At 39.7% G+C, this 26,822-nt stretch overlaps 2 protein-coding genes across 2 annotated transcripts in view; one reads left to right on the plus strand and one right to left on the minus strand.

Moving 5' to 3' along the window:
- Positions 1–14,607, minus strand: part of VWA8 (von Willebrand factor A domain containing 8) — a 367,424-nt gene extending 352,817 nt beyond the window's left edge. The window contains exon 1 of the mRNA XM_070471177.1: positions 14,361–14,607. Coding sequence (XP_070327278.1) covers positions 14,361–14,517 — 157 coding nt within the window. The 5' untranslated portion in view covers positions 14,518–14,607. The remainder of the gene's footprint in view (positions 1–14,360) is intronic.
- Positions 14,012–20,790, plus strand: LOC139036272 (translation initiation factor IF-2). Its single transcript, XM_070471178.1, has 2 exons — positions 14,012–15,384; positions 16,830–20,790. Exon 1 carries the CDS (start codon positions 14,516–14,518, stop codon positions 14,873–14,875), a length of 360 nt encoding a protein of 119 aa, XP_070327279.1. The 5' UTR covers positions 14,012–14,515; the 3' UTR covers positions 14,876–15,384; positions 16,830–20,790.
- The last annotated feature ends 6,032 nt before the right edge of the window (positions 20,791–26,822 follow it).

Raw genomic sequence — 26,822 nt, forward strand, 5'->3', positions numbered from 1 at the left:
GTTTGAGCAAGCTCCCTGTTGGTGATGGACAGGGAAGCCTGCTGTGCTGCAGTCCATGGGGTTGCAAAGAGTCAGACATGACTGAGCGACTAAACTGAACTGAACTGATCCATAGAAAAGCACTGAATTCCTTAACTTGGGTTATCTGGTTTTTTCTTTCATTAACAGTGATCTTTTGATGTGTTCTGAGTAGCTGATCTTTACTGCAAAATCTCCTACATACCCTGACTCCCCCTCATTGCCTCTTTGGAGCAGTCTCTCAAGAGTTATCTGAGATGCTATGTCCTAGGTTTGAAGTCCTCGAAAGTCTACCAAATAAGACATAACTGTCAACTTCTAGGTTGTGCAGTTTTTTCAGACACCAGTTTTATCAACCAGTTACAAAGGGACACAGAGCACACTTCTCTCCTTCGCCTAAACTCTATGAGGATCCAGAACCCTGACAGAGCAGAGGCCTCTTATGCCCATCCACCTCCTCAGAGTCCAGATGAATCTGGGTCTCTCCTCTCCAGGATCTCCTGTTAATGGCTGATGACTCTGAGTTTCATTTGGCAGCATCTAACAGGTACCTGCCTCTCCAGTTGAAAGATACTAGGGAATGACCCCCTAATCTAAAGGTATTAGGGGAGCCCTGTTGAAAAACACTGAGAGACATCCCTAACTGGAAGATATCAGGGGACTCTGGAATTTGCTCAGTAAAAGAAATTGAGAGGTCTGTATTGGGAGGTTGGGGAGGAAAATGACTTGAAATATTTAAAGGAGAATTAGAAACCAGCCTCCAACTAATACTCCAGCCAGATCACACTTGAAAGTACCTAAGTTATACTAAAAAAGATCTTAACCTTAAATGACCAAATTGGGGGGGGGGGGGGGGGGTGGATGTGCATGCAGCTAAGTTAAAAATTAGGCTTGATAAAAAATATCTTTTCAGAATTCTGACCTTAAACAAAATCTTTGTAGAGGGGACTTGCATTTCTTTTCCTAGGTCTTTGAGATGTATCAATAAATGTTCTGCCCGATCTTCTTAGGGGGTTTTGCTTGTGTGTGCATGTGTGTGTTTTGAAGACTTGACCTCTGCCATACTATTTGGGGAAGTAAACTTTAAGAATTTTAGTTAGGTGACATTCTCCCCGTTCTCTTATGGGGAAGCCTCTTAAATCTTATTAGTTTGAATCACTGTTAGTATATAACTCATTAATAGCCAAATGATAAATCCTTTAAATTAGAGAAGCTTCTAAATTGGTAAGTTTTTAGAGAGCTATCATTATAAATGGCTGTTTTACTGGTACCTATAAAAATTAAATTAAAGATGGGAAAAAGGAAATATATCTAGTGGCTATCCTCAGAACTTCCTTAGTTTAAAACAAGAGAAAACAGTTTGGGAAGTTTTATTTGTGGTCTTTGCTTCCCCTCAATGGGTCTTACAGATGCTAATAAAAGCATTCGAATAATTAATGTTAACAGAAAAAAAAAAAAAACTGTAAGGAAAGTCTAGATACTTCTTCCAACAAGGTAGAGATCTTAAAAAGACTTACCCCAAATAGATAAAGAAATCTTTAAATGGTTATTCAAAATGCAATAAATAAAATGGACACTTATGGGATTAAAACACAAGGTTTTGATATTACACTACCTAAGGTTAAGCGGACCAGAAGGGACCCCCATGTGGTCCCCAACATTAAAAGTCAAACAAGTCCACTCTATTTACTCCAGTTTTTTAAAGTATATGTTTAAGGGGCTGGAAAAAAATTACACTGAGATACCTGACCAACAATTACCTGGGGCAACAATTAGGCCAATTAATCAAGATTAACAAAAAGGCCTGAGTTTCAGGGCTCAATGCCCTCTATGGGGATCCCAGAGCTTTCAAAAAAAAAAAATAGATAAAATGGACAGGGAATAATAGAACTCCTCCTGTAAGATCAAAACTTGCTGATTGGATTCTAGTGAAAGCTAAAGATATACAAGATAGAAATGAGATAAAGTATATATGAATTGATATATTTTCATTGGTTTTATATTAGAGATGGCTACATCTGTTTCATTTAAATCTGAGATAGACATGTTTCACTGAGGAATATTTCTCTGTGTGGTATTATAAGACAAAACATATAGATCTGCTCGTCAGGAAATACTAATTAAATATATTAAAGGAAATCAATAGGGTTACCTGAGCCATAAAATGGAGAAGAAAGTGGGAACTAATATTCAAGGACTAATAAAAATAAAAACAGTGATTTTGCTCTGGGTTTAACTTATGAACTTAGAAAGAAGCTCTTTGGTGAATGCTTTATATGAGTTTTTGAAGGCATGATAGACTAAATTCTAGAATTCTAGAACACAGAACTCTTAAATTTTAGTTAGAAATCTCTGATACAGAAAAGCAACTTTTAAATATTATATATGTATAATTATATAATAAAATATATATACATATGTATATTTGGGCAAATCAATCTTTTAACATCTCTGAGGTGACAAACAGTTCTTTGGCTAATTAAAAACAACTGTCTTTGTCCTGCAAATCTCTGCAAATCAGAAACGTAAATATAGCCCACAATGACCTGAGATTGAGTCTAATTAGCTCAGTCAGGCAAAACCTGAAGCCAAGGGAAAAAAATTACAAAGGTGGTAATTTTAAATTCAAACCACTGGAAAGCCTCCCTCAGCTGAAAATCTAATTCATAGACTTCTTAGAATCTTTATCAAAGACAAACACAAATCTTTAAACCTCTTTTCCACAAACAGTAAAGTCTCAGTCATCTAAGCAAGCCAATTTAATTCATCTCGTGTTATTTATAAACTAGTAAGCTTATACTGTAATGTCTGGTTCATGTCTAAGTTTGTTAAGTGAAGCCATGAGCTCTCTAGTTTTGTCTATTCATATATCTCTGTACACATTATACATATGAGATATCTCTATTTCTAGAAAATATTATCAAACTTAAATTTATAAGAGTTCTGTTTAATTGACTTAAAAGTAAATGCTTACAAACTAAATATTTCTACACAGAAAGAAACTGATCAAAATGACTTTCAGGTTCACGTTAATTGGAAAATATTTAATATTAAGTTAATACCTGGTATTAAAGTCAGTTTAAGTTTGTTGAGCTAATTAATATAGACACATCTTTAGAGTCACCAACATTAGGAACAGCACTTATTGTACCAAGGTTTAATGGAAATTAAATAAAACTTGTTAATATCTATTGAAATTTGTCAGTATGAAAAATTACTTGGTATAATTAAATATTTACAACTGAATTCAATGCAAATGAGATAGTTTTTGGATGAAATTTTAAGGAATAATTATATTTAAGGAATGTCTACCTAAGAATAATCTCTCCAGATATTTGGCAACTTGAATTTAGAGCTATGCTAAATTAAGTGATGGAAGTTTATGGAATAAGTCATTCTCAAATAAAATAAGATACATCAATTACTTAACAGAGAAACTAAAGGTATTTAGGACTATTAAATAGGTTTGGTGCCACCCTGAGATGTTCTCTATTAAAAAGGAAAGGTTTTTAGAAATTATCACCAGTACTTATGTTCACCAATCTACAGAAAGCTAATGTAAAAGACAGTTCATAATTGGTTACTTCTTAGTTTTCACTAGAAATTAAGGTTTTTAAGAGTTGAGGATTCTAATTTAAACATGTAATTAAAGCTAACAAAAATAATAAAGGGAATATTTCAATATACAGTAGGAAAGTGGAATGTGTGTTTTTCAGAAAAGAAGGTATTAAAAATGGAATTGCATGATATCAAGAGAAAAGAAAGTAAGTTTATCTTAGAGCTGGTTGTTTCTGGATGGAAAGGCTAAGGGACATACTAGACAAAGACAGATACAGACAGTGATGGAAGGTTTGTGGATGGTCAGGATTCACTAGATTTAGATTAAAGTTAATTAAGTGAATTTTGTTGTTAAAAGTAAGCTGGTAAAAGGCAAGATTTAATTTTCTCTCTTTTAAGAGAAAAGTTTTTTTTGCCTTCAATCAAAGCACAGGATACTGGCCCCAGTTATCTGAGATGCATATCAAAGGAATGAGCTCAATCAGCCCAGATTTTGCATCTCCCCATACATGTATGTTTGCCTTTCAAAACAGACTGTGTGAGTTCCCACGCCTTAAGTGATCTGTATTTGTTTTCTGAAATCATTTGTGACTTTGGTTAAATAAATATCAATTCATATGACCTATGATACTATTGTGTTTGTTCTTGTTTTAAAATTGGAGTATAACGCTTTACAATATTGTTAGTTTCTGCTGTACAACATGAATCAGCTATATGTATACACATCCCCTCCCTCCCTGTTGTGTTTTAAAGCCTTTTTGATGTTGTTAACAAACTTCTCACAAGTTCTAACAAGAAACTAAGAAACAAGAAAATCTAACAAGTTCTTTTAGCTTCCAGCTAACTCTTCAAATGAAGAAGGAAATGGCAACTCACTCCAGAATTCTTGCCTAGGAAATCTCAAGGACAAAGTCTGAGCCTGGTGGGCTAAAACCCATGGGGTCACAAAGAGCTGGACATGGCTTAGGAACTGAGCACTGAACACAACTCTCCAAAGGAACGCTGCGACACCTCAGAGGGGACTGTTACGCTAATTAGGCTTATTTGGCATGTTGAATTACGTGAGAAACATTGTCAAGTGACTGGAGATGAACTTTAGGTTATAATGTATAGGTGAATGTCATTAATATAGACATTCCAAAATTTATATGGAATTCCTAAAGTCTGATATATGCCCTGATATAATGTCATCAGTCACAATTCTGTGTGTGTGCTGAGTCGCTTCAGTTGAGTCCAACTCTGTGTGACTCTATGGGCTGTAGCCCATCACACCCCTCTGTCCATGGGATTCTCCAGGAGAGAATACTGGAGTGGGTTGCCATGACCTCCTCCAGGGGATCTTCCCGACCCGGGATCAAACCCATGTCTCTTAAGTCTCTTGCATTGGCAGGCAGGTAACACTAGCACCACCTGGTTCTCTTAAAATGTTTTATGTCACAGAAGTATCCAAGTTTCTTGCCAATTGCATTGTACTCAAATCTCTAAACGTCAGTCTCTAAGTTTTGTCCTTTATAGACAATCATTAGTTTACACTGATAGTTCAACAAAATGAGTCAAGAAGACTCATAAAAAGGACTTTTTAACAAACACAAGTTTCTGATAGTCTTTAGATAAATATGATTTATAACTTTATGACTTTTTCAGAAACATATTGCTTTTATATTTGTTTTCCAGAAAAAAAAACTCACCTCGTATGCTATGGCCTACAACAAATTGATGAACTATACCTTTGTAAACAAAGATATAACATTTTTCTCTCTATCTGATCCTTCTAGGATTTGGCTTATGTGGCTAGCTCTCTGTGGACTTGATGGTTTATTGCAACCAATTATAACTAGTTATACTAATCAATACTTCAATTTGTTCTCTGTTTCCAAATTCTTTATTCTTTGTGTCTCCCTGCTACACCTTGACTTTGCCAATGTTATTAGCTGTATTACTTATATCCTATAAGATTCTTATCTCTTACATTACCCAATGTGTAACCAGGCAAAAAATTTGATAATGGCTAAACATCTTATCAAATTGCCAACATCCACTGGATCACTGAAAAAGCAAGAGTGTTCCAGAAGAACATCTATTTCTGCTTTATTGACTATGCCAAAGCCTTTCACTGTGTGAATCACAATAAACTGTGGAAAATTCTAAAAGAGATGGGAATACCAGACCACCTGACCTGCTTCTTGAGAAACCCATATGCAGGTCAGGAAGCAACAGTTAGAACTGGACATGGAACAACAGACTGGTTCCAAATAGGAAAAGAAGTACGTCAAGGCTATATATTGTCACACTGCTTATTTAACTTATATGCAGAGTACATCATGAAAAACGCTGGGCTGGAAGAATCACAAGCAGGAATCAAGACTGCAGGGAGAAATATCAATAACTTCAGATATGCAGATGACACCACCCTTATGGCAGAAAGTGAAGAGGAACTAAAAAGCCTCTTGATGAAAGTGAAAGAGGAGAGTGAAAAAGTTGGTTTAAAGCTCAACATTCAGAAAACTAAGATCACGGCATCTGGTCCCATCACTTCATGGGAAATAGATGGGGAAACAGTGGAAACAGTGGCAGACTTTATTTTTGGGGGCTCCAAAATCACTGCAGATGGTGATTGCAGCCATGAAATTAAAAGACGCTTACTCCTTGGAAGGAAAGTTATGACCAACCTAGATAGCATATTAAAAAGCAGAGACATTACTTTGTCAACAAAGGTCCGTCTGGTCAAGGCTATGGTTTTTCCAGTGGTCATGTATGGATATGAGAGTTGGACTGTGAAGAAAGCTGAGCGCCGAAGAATTGATGCTTTTGAACTATGGTGTTGGAGAAGGCTCTTGAGAGTCCCTTGGACCACAAGGAGATCCAACCAGTCCATCCTAAAGGAGATCAATCCTAGGTGTTCATTGGAAGGACTGATGCTGAAGCTGAAACTCCAGTACTTTGGTCACCTCATGAGAAGAGCTGACTCATTGGAAAAGACCCTGATGCTGGGAGGGATTGGGGGCAGGAGGGGAAGGGGACGACAGAGGATGAGATGGCTGGATGGCATCACTGACTCTATGGACATGAGTTTGAGTGGACTCCAGGAGTTTATGATGGACAGGTAGGCCTGGCGTGCCATGATTCATGGGGTCACAAAGAGTCAGACACGAACTGAACTGAACTGAGCAACTGAACTAAACTGAAACATCTTGAGGTATTATATCACATTTATAACTCTACATACTAACAATTTTCAAAATAAATAATTGTAACAGTGTAATTCTACGTATGGGAAAAAGCAACAAGAGAAAACATTTTCTGGATCATAATAAACTAATAAATCAGAGGACCCAGAGGATTTTAAATTATCAATGGGGTCTAATCCACCTGGAGTGGTATATCAAGAAAAACCTTTGCCTGACCTAGGAATAAGCATTCCTAGCAATGTGGGACAAAAATTGGTTGTGAAATGTCTCTCAAATATTGGTCATATTTTGGACCAGAGAAACTGTGAACTAAAATACTGCCTGCCATATCAGTAAACAAAGAATGTTGCAGCCATCAAGCCACAACATTACACCCACCCAAAGGTGAGACCAGAGGGAACTCAGCACGAAGCAAGATGCCCACCGCTACAGCCACCCATGAAAGTGCACTCTGAGGAGACCTGAGATGAGAAGGCACAAGATACTGGCCCCAGACGTCGAAGTGTGTTTCAAAGGAACGAGCCCTGACTTTGCATCCTTCCATACACAGAAAAGCACTAAATTCCCTAACGGCAGATACCTGGTCTTTCATTAACAGTATTCGTTTAATGTTCTAACTACCTGGTCTTTATTGCAAAATCTCCTACATATGCTGGCTCCCCAGCTTGACTCTTTGGAGCAGTCTCTCAAAGTCATCTTAGATGCAGTGTCCTGGGTTTGAAGTCCTCAGAAAATCCACCAAATAAAACTCTCAACTTTTAGGTTGTGCAATTTTTTTTCAGACTACACATTTAAAAAATACATTTTAAAGAGTGTTGTAACAATTTTTGGTTTTAAATGTCAATATTCACAATACAATGGAGACAACATGCTCTTCAACTGTTTATATTTATCAGGGAAATTTCTAGATATCAACCTAAAAATGTACATAGCGATATATATTTGTAAAACCTAAGAACTAAGCGAGAAAAACTTTGAAGACTGCTGTTCAGCCTATAAGACTATAGCATTTTTGTCAGCAAAGTCTATGTTTTAATTATTTTTGTACCCCCAGTGCCAAAAATAATACCTCAAACCAAACAGGTATTCAATAAATGGATATATAAATGAATGATTATATTGGGTTGGACCAGAAGTTCCTTCAGGTTATTCCATAACCTCTTATGGAAAAACTCAAACGGACTTATGGCCAACCCAATAGTTTTTAGTCAAATACTGTTCTTCTTAATTAAGTATTGTTTCAAGCCCCCTGTTTTCTGCATTCTTTGAGAATGGCCCATCTTCCAACATGCTCAGAAATCAAGTAATTAAAAATATAATAAACTGAGCAAAAAATGTAAAAAAAAAAATCAAGTCATTTATTTGCAAAGGATTCATATAAGTGAAGTTCTATAAGTATTAATCTAAAAGAGAATGATGATACTTACACAACAGGCAATACAACATAGGCAAAAGACACTAATGCATGTCTCTCTTCAAATAAACCACAAAAACATTTTGGTTAAGTGCAATCATTTGTTAAAAAAGATTTGAGTTAATAAAATACTCATAATGGAAATTGTTAGAATAACTAAGAATGAGTTAACAGAGAGTACAAATTGTTATAGAATATGCTGCTTAACATTTATTACATTTATTATTACAAATAATGCAAAAATGTAAGCACTGAGCTTTCAATGAGAACTGACTTATTGGAAAATACTGTGATGCTGGGAAAGACTGAAGGCAGGAGGAGAAGGGGACAACAGAAGATGAGATGGTTGGATGGCATCACTGACTTGATGGGCATGAGTTTGTCTAGGTTCCGGGAGTTGGTGATGGACAGGGAAGCCTGGCGTGCAGCAGTCCATGGGGTCGCAAAGAGTCAGACACAACTGAGCAACTAACTGTACTGTAACTGTAAGCACGCATAACTCTTATAAGAGATTAACCTAAATCTCCATATAGTATACAAACTGTCACATAACTACTGCTACCAATAAATTAAGTTATATACTTTATTTAAGCATGGAAAACATGGACTGAAAATTAAAAACTCTGAAAACAATCTCATAGTTAAAATCTTCCAAACAAAATCAAATTTAAGGCCATTTTTAAAGTTACAAGGCCTGATTTTATCACTTGTAATGATCCTAATGTAAAGGGATTTCCCAAAATTTACAGGAAAATAATTTCTATGTTCACAAAAACAATTAATAGTATCTTTTATATTACACTTACTCTTGGACAAATATGTTTGGATATTTTTAGTGGACTCACTAAATTTTTGAGTAGTGGACCACTCAATTTTTAGTGGACAGCTGTTTTGTTTTTACATGCCCAATATTCTTCCCTCTTTTGACAACAGACTCCCTCTCTCTAGTGGAGAATAAGCCCCACTTGTTTTGGGTGAGCTCAGCCCAACCTTTACCCCTGCACCCAAATGCCCAGAAATGAGCACCCTGCACAAGCCCTGTCAGAACACGCCACTCTCTGACCACAGTGGCTGTTTTAGAGATGGGCCTATGATCCAAGGCTGGCCTGTGAAAGTTCTCGCCAGGACTTTTGTCGGAGCTCACAGGAAAAGGTGTCCTCTCTTCTCACATTGTGAGCTGTAAGGACGGTCAAAACCTAGGCCTGTCAGTAAGGCTATCACTGCTACCACCTTAAGAAAGCCTGGTAGACACTGAAACCAATACAGCAAAAAATCAGATTCAGCAAAAGAAGAGTAGAGAGTGGTGGAACCAAGGGGAAAGGCAGAGAGCCCAAGCCCTAAAGATATTCTGACATCCTGCATCTAGCCGAGGTTGAAGTCACTGGACTGCTCATCTATGTGAACCAATGACATGTTTTTCTGTACATATTTCTGTCACTGAAAACCTCATGACTGCTAACTAATGCAACAAATTTCGTATAATAAAGGCAGGTGGAACAAGTGTCACTATTCCTATTTTACAAAGAAGATACATACTCAGAGAGGAATACAGGACATTTTGACCCTGAGGATATTCTGAGAACAAACATTTCAATCAAAACAATACTGATAGTTATACATTTTCATCAAGTGATTAACTTTAGAATAAAATTAAGCCAAAAGGACTTCTTGATCAAGTTTTATAAAGCACTTTTAAATTTTTTTGTTTAAAGTATTACTTTATAGTAAAGATTTGATTTGTCATTACTCTTCTGTTCATAGAGAATTTCACCAATTATATCCTCTATCCTCTGTCATCTGTTTTCCTTTGTGGCTATCAGTGTGGACTGAATATCAAAAAGATTTTGCTCTTTCTTCAATTTTTAATCAACAAATATTGTAGTATATAGCTTTGCCAGAAGTTTATTTGATAGTTTCTAGTAAGTCTTTACATTTTTTGTATGACTGATAGTTTTTATTTAATTTTTGGCTAAGCCAGGAGAATTACAGGTATTTTCCTCAGATATTTCAAAGCTGTTCTATTGTCAAGATCTTTATCTATCTCAAAAATGCTTTTCTTAGTTACATATTTCAGGCACATCCATGGGCAGCCCTCCTTCTAAAATGGGAGATGCAATGCTTCTTGCCTGCCGAATTGTAGACTACGAATCAAGTTAATTAATATACACACCTTAGGGCATTCAACTCTGAAACAGACTCACAATTCAATGACCTGCAACTTTGAACTAAACCAACCAAAGAAGTTGGCTTAGTTCTAGGTTTCTCAACAGCAAGGTTTCTCAACAGACTGATTTATTGGGCCAGATGACTGTTTATTGTGAAGGGATGTCCTATAGAATGGTAGAATGTTGAGCAGATTCAAGGACTTCTACCCACTAGATACAAGTAGCACTCCCTTTCTCTTGGTGAGGGCAACAGAAAAATGCCTTCAGGCATTGTAGAATGCCCCCGGGGGAAGGGGAATTACCTCAGTTAAGAACCATGTAAGTGTCATCATTTTTTTTTTTTAATACAAAACTTAGACCCAAGAGAAAACCAAATACATCAGCAGTTTCCAGGTTAGTCTCTGTGTTCCCAATAAATTGTTTTCCTAGCAATTTATTAGCTTACAACTGTCTTGGGATTTTATTGCTAAATTCTTTAATACACAAAACTCACTGTCCTCAAGTGCAAAGTAGTTAATAATTTCCCTGAAGTTCAAAGCCTAGTAAATACAGAGCTAAGACTTGCACACACACATATAGGCTTTTCCCTTTATACTGTATTTCTGAATTGAAGCAGGAGTTCTGTATTTCCCTTCCCCAAAGTCATTAATTCGATTATAAACTAAGGTTATAATCTTAAAATCACAAATATATATATGGATGTTTGTTAGACCCTTTGTATGTTTAAAAATAGATAACCTGAATATCTAACAACAGGAAACTGGTAAAATAAACTATATGGATAAATATATGAATTTAATGCCTATTTAAAATAACCATATAGAGCAATATTTATCATCATATTAATACATTAACAATAATAGCTGAGAATAAATTATAAAACACACATGATTCAATTTTTTTAAAGAAATTTGTATTCATATACATAATAATATACATATTATTTTACAAAACCTGATAACATTAACACAAAAAAAGACAATCATGAATCCGCATGGAAAGATTCCATTTTAGAGGACTTGTCTGTATTTTACTTACAACGAACATAGATGTCTTACACACAATTTTTAAATACTTCTATTAAAAAACTTATACACAAAAGTCATAAAGTAGTGAATCCCTTTAATAACAATGGTATAAAAGGACGGTGCTCAACATGTCAAAGTGGATTTACAGAGTTATGTTTCCATATTATCACTTGATCCATGATAGACCTGTGCCTGTTTGACATCAGAGTCCTACTGAACTAATCTGTCTCTTTCTGAGGACACACTATAATAATCTTTATTGAAAATTCTTTGCAGGGAATTCCCTGGAAGTCCAGTGGTTAAGACTGCACTCTCACTGCTGAGGGCCCAGAGTTCAACCACAGCTCAGGGAACTAAGATATCACAGCTTAGACGGCCAAAACAACAAAGGAACTCTGCAGCAGCTAACTTCCTCATTAAACTCTTTCTTCTAAAACCAAGAGACAATACAACTAATTGAAGTGTAAAGAGAGATGAAGAATTTGCAAATTATGGATGTTTAGACAAAGGATAAAAAGCGGTGTATTCGGGATTTTTTTTTTTTTTTTAAACAAAATGACCCTCTCTTCCCTGTTTCTCAGACTTTATAAAGCTCCTATCTTGAAGGCCAACACAGCAAATTCCAGTCACTCCTGCTCCTGCTCTGTATGAACTGGAACATAATAAGACACGGAATGCTTATTAGGTACAAAAAGTTGACAGGCACAAAAAGGAATGTAAAAATAAATAAGACATACATACAGCCTAGGAGAGATAAGAATAGTATATAATTTATATCTATTGTTTATGTACTGTGCTGTTCTTTTCCCAAACTACTAGGAAGCAATGTCAATTACTGGCAGAGAGATGAGTTACTAGTCACATGGCTGAGTGCAAATGAGCACATCTTCCCAATCTAAACTGTAATTCATTACGGCACACTGCTATTTGTGGCTTACATTTGTCTATGTGTGACATCTGGTTCAAAAGGGGACACTCCAACCTTGATGGCCAATGTCACACATCCTAGGGAAGCCCAGAGCTTGCCTCCAGTTTACCTGGCTCACAGCTGTTTTTACTTGAGTTCAGATCTCTGGTAAGTCTCCAGGTACATTTATCCTCAGTCCTCATATCTTCAACCTTAAGAATCTTTGTAATAGCAAGGCAAGTAGGGTTAATATAATTTACTCCTTGTGTCACGATGCTAAGTGACTGAGTCTAAGAAGTGAATATGTCATTAGTAATGTGTACATGAGTACATTTGCAGCAAAGACTGTACTTTGATTTGCTCAACATAATACACATTTTGAGGACATGTCTAAATGTTTTTATAATCAACATGCATTATTCATGTACAAAGAACAAATAATTTTTAAAGTTCACATGACTTAACCCTGTTAAGGTCCCCTGGAAGACCAAATGGGAACCCACTCCAGTATTCTTGCCGGGAAAATCCCATGGACAGAGGAGCCTGCTGGGCTACAGTTTATGGACCAAGAGTCAGACACGATTTAGCAATTCAGCACACACACAGGCAACAGCCCACCTAGATAGTTCTCATAGTTCAAACCTAAAAGGAACTGTTTTCATCTCTTTTAAAGTGAAGAAAACAGAATAAATCTCACATAGCTGAAAATATACTAAGAATAATAAAGAAGCTAACTTTGAACATTAATATATGCCTGGGATCCTAATAACTAATTAAATCCTCACAACAATCCTATCTAACATACTTTCCTTATCCTCATTTTACAGTTTAGAAAACTGGGACACAAAACTAGGTAACCTACTCTCAAATCCCCATATTTATATATACATACATATATATACACACACACACACACACACACACACACACGCAATGCAGAAATGGGCTCCAACCCAGGCTGATTCATTCTAAAGCCTGAGTTATAGATTATGCTATCCTTGTACCTTTGACCCCTGCTAAGGCAAAGGAGAAACAAACAGCTCAAAGAATGGTGAGAAAAAAAAAAGAAAACACCCTAGAAACATAAAATAATTGATAAAAGGGGCAAAATCTGAACTAAAACTCTACACAGGAAAAAAGAAAAAAGCATTTGTTCAATGAAATGAATGAAATGGATAGGCCTTAATCTCCCTCATTTCTGACAGGAAAATTATTGGTGGGTGGGGGGAGCAGCGTGCAAGAGGAACAACGAAACTAGCAATTTTACAGTGAAAATCTCCCTTATTTTTAGCAGCGACGCTAAATATCTTGGCTAGAATCACTCTGCCATTCATCCTTAACCAGCACGAAGGATCTAACTCCAGCCGGGCAGAGCCTGGAAATACTTCGCTGAGAAATCTGAGCAGGGAATTCCCTGGTGGTCCAGTGCTTAGGACTCGCGCTTTGCACAGGGTTAGCTGTGTGATCTGCAGGAAGTCACTTTTCCTTTCTAGGTCTCCATGACCTCAATCATATAGTCAGGGTTTAATAAACTAACTCAAGTTGCGGTCTGGGTTCTAGGACATCGTGAACTGGGAGAAAAGAAAACCTGCAAGCAGAACTTCGACAGAAAGGCTCGCGGATACATTTAAAAGATAACCAAGGGGTTCTCTGGCGAGGACGTACACTTGTCAGCGGCGGCCAGCCCTGACTGGAACGTGGCACGCACTACCTCCATCCAGACCCCGGGGACTCGGAGAGCGAGGTCAGGCCCAGCTTTCCGCAGCCTCTGAGGGCAGCTGCGTGAACCGCTGCGTGAACTGTAATCTAAGTCAGAATCCCGGGGTGCGTGGTGAAGGAACCACTGGGGTCAGGAGAAAGCATCATTTCAGATCATAAGGAACCTAAAGCCAGGCCCCTCGCGTCACAGAAGGAGGCTCATAGACCGCAAACGCCTCCCCCGCGCTACCCAGCAGAGAGCGGCGGAGACTGTAGCTCCCGGCGCCGCGCTCCCTCCCCAGGAAGCCGCCGGGAGCTGAGGGGGCGCGGAGGCGCGCGGAGTCCGCGCGGGGCGAGCGCTGCCGCGGGGCGCCCCGGGGTTACCTGGGCCGGCCCCCGCCCCGGCGTGCAGCAGCCTGGCCTCCGAGCGCGGCACGGCGCCGCCCGGCTGGCGCCGCACCACCTGCCGCAGGAGCAGCCGCACGCGCCGCGCGGCCACCGGGCCGCCAGGCGGCCCGAGGAGCAGGAGCCGCGACTGCATGGGGGCCCGGGAGGCGTCGACAGGGGCCGGGACGGGAGGTCCGGGGCGAGCGGCGCTCCGCGACGGGCGGCGTGAGGCAGCACGACGAGAGGGACAGGAAGCGGCGGCGCGCGGAGTCCGCCGGAAACTCCTTCCCCCGGCGCGCCCGGCTCGGCCGGCCCGGGCCGCCCTGGACCCGCTGGGGTGCTGGGCCCCGCCGCCCGGAGCCGCGCCCGGGGCCGGCGGGGAGGAGCGCGTGCCGCCGGGTGGCCCCGGGGCGCGCCTCGCCCTCACCTGCCGCGCGTCCCCGGACTCCCCGGACAGGCCTCCGGCGGCTCCAAGCCGTCCCGTCAGCGCTCGGGGCTTCAGGAGATGCTGAAGGGTGTGAGGAGCCTTTGATGGTGTCACTCTTTCTTGGTTAGTGGCCCGGTCTTCGTGTATTTCTTTTTCCCTGTGACCCCATGGACTGCAGCACGCCAGGCCTCTCTGTCCTTCGCCGTCTCCGGCAGCTTCCTCCAACTCACGTCCATTGAGTCAGTCGGTGATGCCATCCAGCCGTCTCATCCTCTGTCGTCCCCTCTCCTCCTGCCCTCAATCTTTCCCAGCATCAGGGTCTTTTCTCATGAGCCGGCTCTTCGCATGAGGTGGCCAAAGTATTGCAGCTTCAACTTCAGTGTCAGTCCTTCCAATGAATATTCAAGGTTGATTCCTTTAGGATTGACTGGTCGGATCTCCTTGCAGTCCAAGGGACTCTCAAGAGTCTTCAACACCACCTTCAAAAGCATCAATTCTTCAGCCTTCTTTATGGTCCAACTGTCACATCCATACGTGACTACTGGCAAAACCATAGCTTTTCAGTACACTGCTTCAAACCCTTTCCAGAATTGCGTAAGTCTTCTGGAGATTGTGGGTACACCTATCTGGATTTGTTGTAACCATATCTGTGTATTCAATCAGTACCTGAAAGCCTAATCCTTTTTTTTTTTTTTTTTGTTCCCCTGCATGTTTTATTATCACACCTTAATAAATTCTAAACAGAAAACTCACATCTTGGCAATACACTGGACAAAATGTCAGTAAGGACCAAATCAAACACTTTTTGAGTCATTCTCCCATGCAAGAGTTCAGTTCAGTTGCTCAGTCATGTCCGACTCTTTGCAACCCCATGGACTGCAGCACACCAGGCCTCCCTGTCCATCACCAGCTCCCGGAGCTTACTCAAACCCATGTCCATTGAGTCGGTGATGCCATCCAACCATCTCATCCTCTGTCGTCCCCTTCTCCTCCTGCCCTCAATCTTTCCCAGCATCAGGATCTTTTCAAATGAGTCAGCTCTTTACACCAGGTGGCCAAAGTATTGGAGTTTCAGCTTCAGCCTCAGTCCTTCCAATGAACGTTCAGGACTGATTTCCTTTAGGATGGACTGGTGCAAGAGTTACATAAGTATAATCTATGTCTTTAGTAAGAGAAGAAAATAGGACACTGGCTAAGGCTGCCTCCTTGTCATGCATGCCAAAAGGGGAAGTGGTACTACCACAGAGCAAACTAACACTAATATAACTATACCACATCTCCAGAACATCAGGAGTGCATTGAGCAAGGCAAAATGTTTACATTGTCACACAAAATAAACATCAGACAATAAGAATGCAGAAGACTTCACTTTGAGCTAAATGCCTTGCTAATTCTAGAGCTGTTACCATCTTTAAATTACATTGAACACCTACTTTATGTGTGACACTGTGATGGGTGCTGAGAAGAAAGTGGGTAGGAGACTTTACAAGAAAAAAGCTGAGGAAACTTCCCTATGGGTCCAGTGGCTAACAGTCTGAGCTCCCAATGCAGGGGGCCTGAGTTTGGTCCCTGGTGAGCGAACTGGATTCTACTTGCCACAACTAAGAGTTTGCATGCCCCAACTGAAGATTCCCCATGCCACACTGAAGATCAAAGATCCTGCATGCGACAGCAAAGACCAGGTTCAGCCAAATAAATATTTTCTAATGAAAAAGGAAAGAAGCTGAGCTGGATGAGACTGTTCACTTTGCTGAGGACTGGACTTCATATGTTCAGGCTGAAACAGGCCTCTAACATAGTTGGGGAGACAGTGAAAATGAAGTAACTATGTTTGCATAGTGCATGACAACGTGGTTACACATGTATGTTCTCATACCAACTTCACAACAACCCTTCAGACTGCTAGGGGAGAATGTAACAGTTTATAAAATACTTCTCCCACTTTGAGTGCATCGTATATGTCAGCCATCGTGCTAAATATTTTAATGCATTATCTTATTTCATACAGCAACACTTTATTATTATCCCCCATTTTACAGATGAAGAAACTGAGGCTGGAAAAGTTAAGTACCTTGGTTGGGGCATTTCTATTTAATCTTGCTGGAATCCAGAAAATGCTTCAAACTACTGGAAGAATAATCTAAGGTAATTTAGCAATTTGATTGGTATAAGCAGAAAGAGTTCTTAGAGTTATCACACTGGGGAAATCAATACAAATTACAGTGTTCGTTCATTCAGCATCATTTACTCAGCAACTATTGCATAAACAGTATTCTGACAGGTTCTGTGTAGCAATGGGCTTACATCAAGTATAGAAGACAAACGTACAAATAAAAAATTACAACACAACATTTAGGATATTTAGACTCAAAGTACTCTGGGGCAGAGTGCTTCCCCTGGCAGAGGTCAGGGAGATTTCAGAGGAGATACCGTTGGAAGTGCTTCTTAAAGGATATGCAAGAATCTTTCCAGCTGAGAAAAGGGCAGGTTGTGTCTGGCAGAAGGAAGAACAGGTACAAAGGTACAAAAGCTGAAAATACGTAGCATGACTGAGAATCAGAAAGTGAGTCACTGTGTGTAGGGATCAAGTGCATAAAGTAGTTTGTAGATATGAGACCAGACAGAAACTGGGGCTATGTTGTATGCGAGGGGAAAGAGTTTGCACACTAACCTCTGAGAAACTGAAAAATGGTAAAGACTTTGGAGTCACAGATCTGTAATCTGAGAAAGAGATTACTGAGCGGGAGAAAAGGGAGCATCTGGGCTTCATTTTGAAGGTTAGTTTAGATTTGGGTAAACAAAGAGTGGTAGACTGCATGAGTAGAAGCCTAGACAAGCGTGATTAACTGATGCAGACAGTGAGACCAGCCAGGCGAGAGAGCCATGCATGGTCTTTGAAGTGTGGGAAGGTATTGTCAGACAGAAACATTATGAAGAACCTTGTTTGGCTAGATAATCTTAAATGAAGAGGTTGGACTTCACCTTATAGGCAAATGAGGTCAATACTCAATGACCCAACTGATCGTATTTGATCATATTTTAAGCAGTGACATGGACTGTGAATTGAGTAAGACAAGAAGCATCAAGTTCCAGCTATGTAACAGTAAAAAAAAAAAAAAAAAAAAAAAATCTACTTGAAAGGAGGAACCCCTACTGGTGGCTGTGAAGCTGAATGGGAGAGAGGAGACCTTGGGAATGTTTAATATGTAAGAAGTGAACCAGAGCTGTTTCATTTTAAGAGATGTCCATCATAACCTCTAGGTAACTTCTCTCTCAAATTCTCACTAAAATAACTGGTACTCTTGATAAAACACACTGCCAACATCTGATATTTCCTGTTAAATATGTTCCAGAGTCTGGGAGGAATACTTCTTGCCTGCCACATTACTGTAATTGGACGAAAAGTGCAAGTTAATCATCCATCCATGCTGTGTCCAATTAGAAAAAGGTCACTTTATCTCTCCTTACTGCCTGCCTGACTGAGAAATCAAGGGACCAACGTCTGGTCCAGGAATCAGGGCTTCCCAGACGTTGGTATGACTCTCGATCATGTGAACAATTTGTTCAAATGTCCACTGTCAGTCTTCACTCCCCACCCCTACCCCGAGGCTCTGACCTAGCAGATCTGCAGGGGCTCAAGAAGAGGCATATTCAGTCATAACCATAGGAGATCACCTACATGCCGTATGTATCAGCTATAAAGCTGGACAGCAGTTCTTTCTGTTACTCTTTTGCTAACAAGGCTGTCCCACCTCTTTATCCTCTTCAATACTTTGTAGAACAATTTGTAAGTGCTCTCCCTTCATCTGCAAGCAACCAGAATAAAAACTAAAATAAATACAATAAAAGCTGAGCAGGGAATTAGAGCAAAGAAGGAAAGAGAACAGCATGGCTCTTTTACATCATAAAATGTTTTTAGACTGGGACATTGGCAGGAAAAGAGCTGGGGGGAGGGGGGGAGTGATGATTAAAGTAAGAAAGATACACTAGCAGAAACTCATCCAATACAGTGAATTCCCTGGTGGTCCAATGGTTAGGACTCAGTGGTTTCACTGCCAAGGCCCAGGTTTGTTCCCTGGTTGGGATCCCCAATCCAAGTGTGACCCCCCAAAAAAAACAAAAAGAAAAAAAGAATCTCTCCCACTATAAAACACTGAATAATGCTGGATAAAATATTTTAAAGTTTCACTTAACATGAATTTGTAAGCTTATGTGAAAGTAGGAGAAGTTCTGTAAAATTTTGGATATCAACAAAGAACAGGAAGGAGAACTAGAAGAAGTCTGGGCTGGAAGAAGGGTCTGAGAGGGTAAGGACTCGGTGAAGGTGCTAGATGCTCTGGGAATATTTACTATCCTTGGTGCACGTAGCTATAGGGGAGTCGACAGGGCAGGGAGTAGATTGAAGACTCCATCGTAAAGCCAGGACTGGCAAAGGGCTGCACAGTTAGCTAAATGACGGACTTATGAAAAAAAATTGCAAAGGGAGACAACAGGAAATCACAGCTGTCGTCTTGGATTCTAGGTAGAACTATTTTTTTTCCCTTTAAGAATGGTGACTTCTACTTGAAACTCAGATGGGTTTAAGGCATGATACAGTATTTGCTTGTTATAAAGAAAAATTTTAAGGCAATAATTTAAAAGTGAGCTCAATAAGTGTATAGGATATTTGAGAAGCACAATCAACAAACTATTTTATGAATTACAAAAAAATAAAAAAGCATCAGTTGGAGAATGCATGTTATTCACAAGAACAAGTACAACATTGGAAATGGAGTTTATTAAAAGCCACAAAGAGGTGGGAGGAAGGCTCTCTCAAGCTTTCTAGGGAGGCTAAAGTGAGGATATATACATATATCCTCTTGGGAGAGGATGTATGTATACTTATTACTGATTCACATTATTGTAAAGCAGAAACAAACACAGCATTGTTAAGCAATTATCCTCCAATTAATTTTTTTAAAAGCCACAAAGCTAGTGGCAACAAAAATCAAAATATAGAGGACATTATTTTGATATTAATGCAATCAAGTGAGAAATAAATTTTAGGACAATTAAAATTACAGATATCCTTCTATATACTCATGAGTCAAAGAAAAAAAATTAGAAAACGTTGGAACTGAACATTAATGAAAATACCTGCTAATAAATTGTGCAAAGTGGACCTAAAGCCAAACTATGTACAGAGTCTAAAAATTAGTAGGTTAGGGACTTTCCTGGCGGTCCAGTGCAGGGACTGCCTGCCAGTGCAGGGGACACCGGTTCGGTCCTTGGGCTGGGAAGCTCCTTCACACCACAGGGCAGCTAAACCCATGCAGCACAGCTGCTGAGCCCACGGGCCCTGGAACCTCTGCTCCGAAGCAGGAGAAGCAGAGCAGTGAGAAGCCCACGTACCACAGCGAAGAGTAGCCCTCAAACATCAAGAAAGCCCTGGCACAGCTCAGCCGTAAATAAATGAAATCCCTTTTAAAAAATTAATAGGCTAATCTGTCAACAAGTTTAAAAAAATAATAGATTAAATCCAAAGGAGGTTGAAAAAGGGAATAATAAAGACATAAACAAAAACTAATGAAGTGAAAAACAAAGAGGAAAATGACAAAAAGTGGTCATATGTAAACACCAATTTTTATGGCAGAAATAAAATGAAGTCAATGGAAAGTTTAGAGGATAAAGTTAGATTAAATTCTCCAGAAAAAGGAACAAAAAGACTAGGAAATATTTCAAAGTTAGAGGATTAGTCCTGGAGGTTCACGTTGCAGAGTTCAAGAATTCCTGAAGGTGAAAATAGAATTAATGGGGAAGGAAATAATTTAATCATCAAAATTCAAGATCATGTCCCAGAAATGAAGGAAACAAGTGTCCAGGTTAAAAAGACCAAAACCAAAGTAGCTGGTTGTGAAATATCATTAAATTGGGGGCAAAGAAACAAGCTTTTTAGCTTCCAGAAAGAAAATCAGACTTTATATACAGAATAAAGAATCAGAATATTAGATTTCCAAATTCATAACCAAAAGAGAAGAAGATAATATAACCCAAGGTGCCTTCTTAACAGGACGTAATAAGATTCTAATGAGATAATTTTTTATTTTGCTTTTGCACTGTTAAACAGTACTCACATTTATTGACTATTGAATGCATAAATGATATTTATTGAATATTGAATGCATAGATGGCAATTTTTGCTGTGTATTTTTTATGAGTACATTATAGCAAAAAGTATATTTGCTATAGAGTACATTTCCCTAGGGAGAAATTTGCCCTTGCAATAGCAGCAATGGAAGCCAGAATACAACGAAGCTGTGCCTTCAAAATTCTGAAAGAAAATTTTTGCCAAGAGTTATATACCCACCCAAACTAGCAATTTAGAGTGAAGACAGAAGAGACATTTTCAGACATGCAAAATCTCAAAAACGACTTATTTCCTATGCACCTTTTCACTGGAGAAGAGGGAGTAAGGCAAGGAAGGGAAGGGAGCTTGGGGAAAGCTTACGATAGGAAAAGAGAATTGCGGGATGACAGTGAGGAGAGACCAAAGGAGGAAGCTATGCAACAGATCAAAAGACCACGTTCTCCATGAGATGAGGGCGGGGTTCAAAGAGACTTCTTCAGGAAGATCAGAGTCACTAGATAGTCTCATGAAAATGGAAAACAATACTAGTGGGCTCGAATGCAGTGAGTTGATGATGAATACATTAAAAGCTCAAAGAACAAAATATTAATTTCAAGGAAAGTAGAATATGCTAGAAAGGTGTAGTATAGTATGTGGCTCAATTGTAACTGACATTTCCATAGTCATAGTGATGTAAACATTGAATATTAAGCTAGCCAAAATTATGACATGACTGCATTAGCATGATATTCTGAAAAAAAAGAGGTAGCAATACAAGCATACAGTTAGAAATATTAAGATAAATACGAAGAATCACCTAAAATATTTGAAAACAGTCCTGAGAAAAAGGAAGGTGGGCTTGGGGGATTGCTGGTTTCTCATAATAATCTTAAAAAGCTAAATTTGGAGAAAATAAAAGAATTGTTTACTCCCATTCATTTGTACAAGAGTCTTTGCTTCCATGATCCCTTGCCTATACAGGGTATCATAAAGAAAAGAAGAAAGGGAAGGAGTGATAAAAGAAAAGGAAAGGCTATTTAGTACCCTAAAACCAACATCTCATTGCTATTTTAATTTTTATTCTTTTGATGATGAGTAAGGATGAACATTCACTCATAACTTTTAAATAGTAGTAGTGCTCAGTTTGGAGAAGGAAATGGCAGCCCACTCCAGTGTTCTTGCCTGGAGAATCCCAGGGACGGGAGAGCCTGGTGGGCTGCCGTCTGTGGGGACGCACAGAGTCAGACACGACTGAAGCGACTTAGCAGCAGCCCCAGTGCTCAGCTGCTAAGTTGTGCCGGACTCTGTGATCCCATAGACTGTAGCCTGCCAGGCTCCTCTGATCAAGGGATTTTCCAGGCAAGAATACTGGAGTGAGTTGCCAGTATCCTCCTCCAGGGGATCTTCCCAACCCAGGGATCGAACACGCGTCTCTTACCTCTCCTACATTGGCAGGCAGATTCATTACCACTAGCACCACCGGGAAGCCCTCGTAACTTTTAAAGTCCGCTGTGTTTCTGTTACAAGAGTAGAATTATCTAATTCTCCTTCATATATTTTTTTGAAATACTGTTCTAATTTTAAGAATTTTAACATCAAGAATATTAGCACTTTTTCAGTAGGTTGTCAACACACTTGCTTTTTCTCTCCTGTACCCTTCTGCAGTTCAAATCCTCAAACACTTGTGAGCAAATAAGTTGAACCAAGGAAGTAATACGAAATAGGAAGACTTGGTTTTGGAACTCGGTGAATCTAGTCTCCAATCACACGTCATTACTCCTAGTCCTGTGTCACTGGGCAAATTACTCAGCCTTTCAGGCCCTCAGTAACCTTGTTTTAAATGGAAATAATAGTGGTCAACAAAGTGCTGTGAGGACTTCATAATACATGTAAACTGTCTAGCAGATCACGCTATAGGTTTTCAGGAAATGTTAACAACTTGAGTAACCAATCTTCAGGAATTAGGCAACTTGATAATGTAAAGGATTTTAAATGGATGTTAAGTGTAAATTCTGTGTTTGGAAGAGAGTCTAGAAGTCTTGATTACTAAGTGTGTGCATGCACGCTCAGTTGCTTCAGTCATGGCCAACTCTTAGTGACACTATGGACCGTAGCCTGCTAGGCTCCTCTGTCCATAGGATTCTCCAGGCGAGAATACTGGAGTGGATTGCCATGCCCTCCTCCAGGGGATCTCACGACCCAGGGATCTAACCTGCATCTCCTGCACTGCAAGCAGATTCTTTACCACTGAGTCAGCTTTGGTCATATTTGAAAACTTATTAAAGGGCACACATTCTTTTATCCCTTTTCCTCCAAAGCAGCAATATCTGAGTTTCTCTCTAAACTAGAGAAACTCTTTGTCATAGTTCCCTTTCCACTTTCTCTAATGGAAGAAACCCCTTTTCTATTCAGTACCTGCATCTCGCTGACCTGGTGAGACTGTCAATAACCTAATCCCACCTTACCAGGCACTGGGTAAGGCATGAGGATTGGGTGTCTGACTCAGACTCACAGAGCTTGATTCGGCTGCAGAGAACTTTATCAGAGTTGGCTTTGGAGGCAGGGACTCCTCCTTACTAACACGGCGGGTGCTCACAGCCACACACAGTCAGCTACTCTTAGAGCCATCTTTGCTGTGATTCATGGAGAACTTGCCTGAACCAGAGAAAAGCAAAACAAATGACTAAGACAAAAGAAACAAAGTGTCCTGGCAATTTTCTTTGAACTCTACACCAGCGGAGTTGGAACCATCCCTTTGAATATCTGTGAGTAAATAAATATTTGCTTAATGAAGTTTGACTTAGTTTTCTATCACTCATAATTTCAAGAGTTCTGACTGATGCCATCTCTTATCCCTGGAGTCTTGCCGGAGATGCTTTACTGAGAAATAGGGTGTTCTAAGTATTCACCAAAGGTCCATTTAGTCAAGGCTAAGGTTTTTCCAGTAGTCATGTATGGATGTGAGAGTTGGACTATAAAGAGAGCTGAGCACCAAAGAATTGATGCTTTAAACTGTGGTGTTGGAGAAGACTCTTGAGAGTCCCTTGGACTGCAAGGAGATTCAACCAGTCCATCCTAAAGGAGATCAGTGCTCATTGGAAGGACTGATGCTGAAGCTGAAACTCCAATACTTTGGCCACCTGATGCAAAGAGCTGACTCATTTGAAAAGACCCTGATGCTAGGGAAGATTGAGAAGGGGATGACAGAGGATGAAATGGTTGGATGGCATCACTGACTCAATGGACATGGGTTTGGATGGACTCCGGGAGTTGGTGATGGACAGGGAGCCCTGGTGTGTTACAGTCCATGGGGTTGCAAAGAGTCAGACACGACTGAGGGACTGAACTGAACTGAACTGAACTGATAGTTCCTCCAGACATGAAAATGTGGTGGGTTGTAGATTATAAACTACGTTAAGCCCTTAACTTAGCAGCAAAGGAGAAAAAATCTTGGTGGAAGCAAGAGGGCCGCACATGGGTATTTCCCTTGGCCCTCTAAGTTCCTACATGGAGAAGCATCCTTCCAGCACAGTGTTCATTTGGTGTCAGGTTTGTCAAGTGTGGAAAGCTCAACCCTCACAGCACCGTGATTTTTATCACACTGAAGACCTACTCAGGAAAAACTTGATCAACGTCTCTACTTACAGCTACAGAGGTATTGATGTCAGGCTCTTTTGGGCCTTGACTTCACGCTTGCATCATCATAGGCCAGCAAGGGAAAGCAGAGTGAGCCCAGGTGTTCCTGCTCTACACTTTCCAGGATTCTAGAAACCCATTCTGCCAGAGACACTCCTGGATTTAACACCTATTACATCAGTTGTTCTAATACTGGGTTTGGTCTAAGGACCACAATCGCAAATCTGTTTCACCATATATGAGTTTGCGTGCACGCGTAGTTGCTCAGTCCAACTCTTTGTGACCATTTGGACTGTAGCCTGCCAGGCTCCTATGTCCATGGTGTTTTTCAGGCAAGAATACTGGAGTGGAGTGCCATTATCAGGAAGTTAAATTAGAGACCAATTTTCTCTATTTAAAAAGACTATCTATTTCTTTAAAATGATAAGCTTATAGTAAATATAATTAATTGATAAAAATCAACAAATGCTTAAAATTTTAAGAGCTATTCCATTTACTTTAGGGATTTTTAAATTTTTGTAAAAATAATTTATCCTCAAACTATTTCTTTAAAAGAATCGAGTTCTCACAGAATATCCATCACCCTCTTAGAGCCGAAACAGCTCATCTTCTATTTCATTATTCTGTAAGTTTATGGAAGTTGCTTTCATTCAACACCATTTAAGCAAGCAACCGCATGTAAATACCACTTTTCTTAAGTACTTCAGGTATTATTACCCTTTATTCTTGCTGTTCCCTCTTCCTGTAATGTTCTTCCCCTTATATTTCCATGACTATTTCTTTCCTAGTTTCAGTTCTCAGCTTAATATTCTATTTCTCAGAGAGGCTTCCCCTTTCATTTTATCAAACTATTTCCCTTTTCGCTATTTTTTTATTTTCTGTCTCATTTCTCTTATCACAATATATAAGTACTGTTTGCCTTTTGCCTTTTATTCCCTCTCTCCTTCGCTGGACCCTAAGCTTCAGGAGGCTGTCTGGTTGAGCACTTTCTCCCAAGTGCATAGCACAAGATCTGGCAGTGTAAGTGCTCATTAAGTATTCCTTGAGTAAGTGTTAATGTACTCTTTTCCACATTTTAATAAGTCTCAAGAAATTTGCAAAGGCTGGTGATGACTGCCTCCCATCAATACCAGATTTCATAACATAAACCACAGAAAATAAGGTTGGTAAATAACACAACGACAGTTATACTGTCACATTTGGTTATTGTCATCATAGTTAACTTTTGTATGATAAATAAGACTATTATTCAAAAATTTTAAATTAAAAAAAATCTGTTGTTGTTGTTCAGTCACTAAGTTGTGTCCAACTCTCTGTGATCCCATGAACTGCAGCACGCCAGTCTTCCCTGTCCTTCATTACCTCCCTGAATGTGCTCAAACTCATGTCCGTTGGATCAGTGATGCCATCCAACCATCTCACCCTCTGTTGCCCTCTTCTCCTCTTGCCCTGACTCTTTCCCAGCATCAGGGTTTTTTCCCATGAGTTGGCTTTTTGCATCAGGTGACCAAAGTAGAGGCAAAATGCATATAATGTAAAATTTACCACCTTAGCCATTTTTAAGTATCCAGTCCAGTGGAATCAAGTACTTCACATCGTGCTACCATCACCACCATTCATCCACAGAACGGTTTTTCATCTTACAAAACTGAAACTCTGTACTTGTTGAACAATAACTCCCCATTCTCCCTGCTCTTAGCATCTGCCAACCACCATTCTACTTTCTGTCTCTATGAATTTGACCACTGTTGGTACCACATATGTAATAGGATTCTCTCGCAGAACAGAACTAACAGGCTGTGTGCACATAACTATAGACATAAAGATAGAGATACAAAGATGAATTGGCTTATGCAGTTATGGAGGCTGAGAAGTCTGAAGATCTTCAGTTGGCAAGCTGGAGACTTAAGAGAGTTGATGTAGTTTCAGTTTGAAAGCCGGAAGGCTTGCAACCCAAGAGAAGCTCGTGCTTCAGTTGGAATCCAAAGGCAGGAAAATACTGATGTCCCAGCTCAGGGAGTCAAATGGGAAGAATTCTCTCTTAATCACAGGAGAGTCTGCCTTTTTGTTCTATTCAAACCTTCAACTAATGATTGGAGGAGGGCCACCCGCATTATGGAGGAGAGTCTGTTTTATTCAGTCTGCCAAGTCAAATATTAATCTCATCTAAAAACACCCTCACAGACATACCCAGAATGCTTGAACAAGTAACTGGACATCCCATGGCACAGTCAAGTTGACACATAAAATTAACCATCATATATGTCAACTTAAACACACACACAACATA

This window comes from Odocoileus virginianus, chromosome 8, assembly GCF_023699985.2.
Source record: "Odocoileus virginianus isolate 20LAN1187 ecotype Illinois chromosome 8, Ovbor_1.2, whole genome shotgun sequence".
Lineage (NCBI taxonomy): Eukaryota > Metazoa > Chordata > Mammalia > Artiodactyla > Cervidae > Odocoileus > Odocoileus virginianus.

Coding starts and splice junctions, on each gene's coding strand:
- LOC139036272 (XM_070471178.1), top strand. CDS start 14,516: ATGGGGGCCCGGGAGGCGTCGACAGGGGCCGGGACGGGAGGTCCGGGG.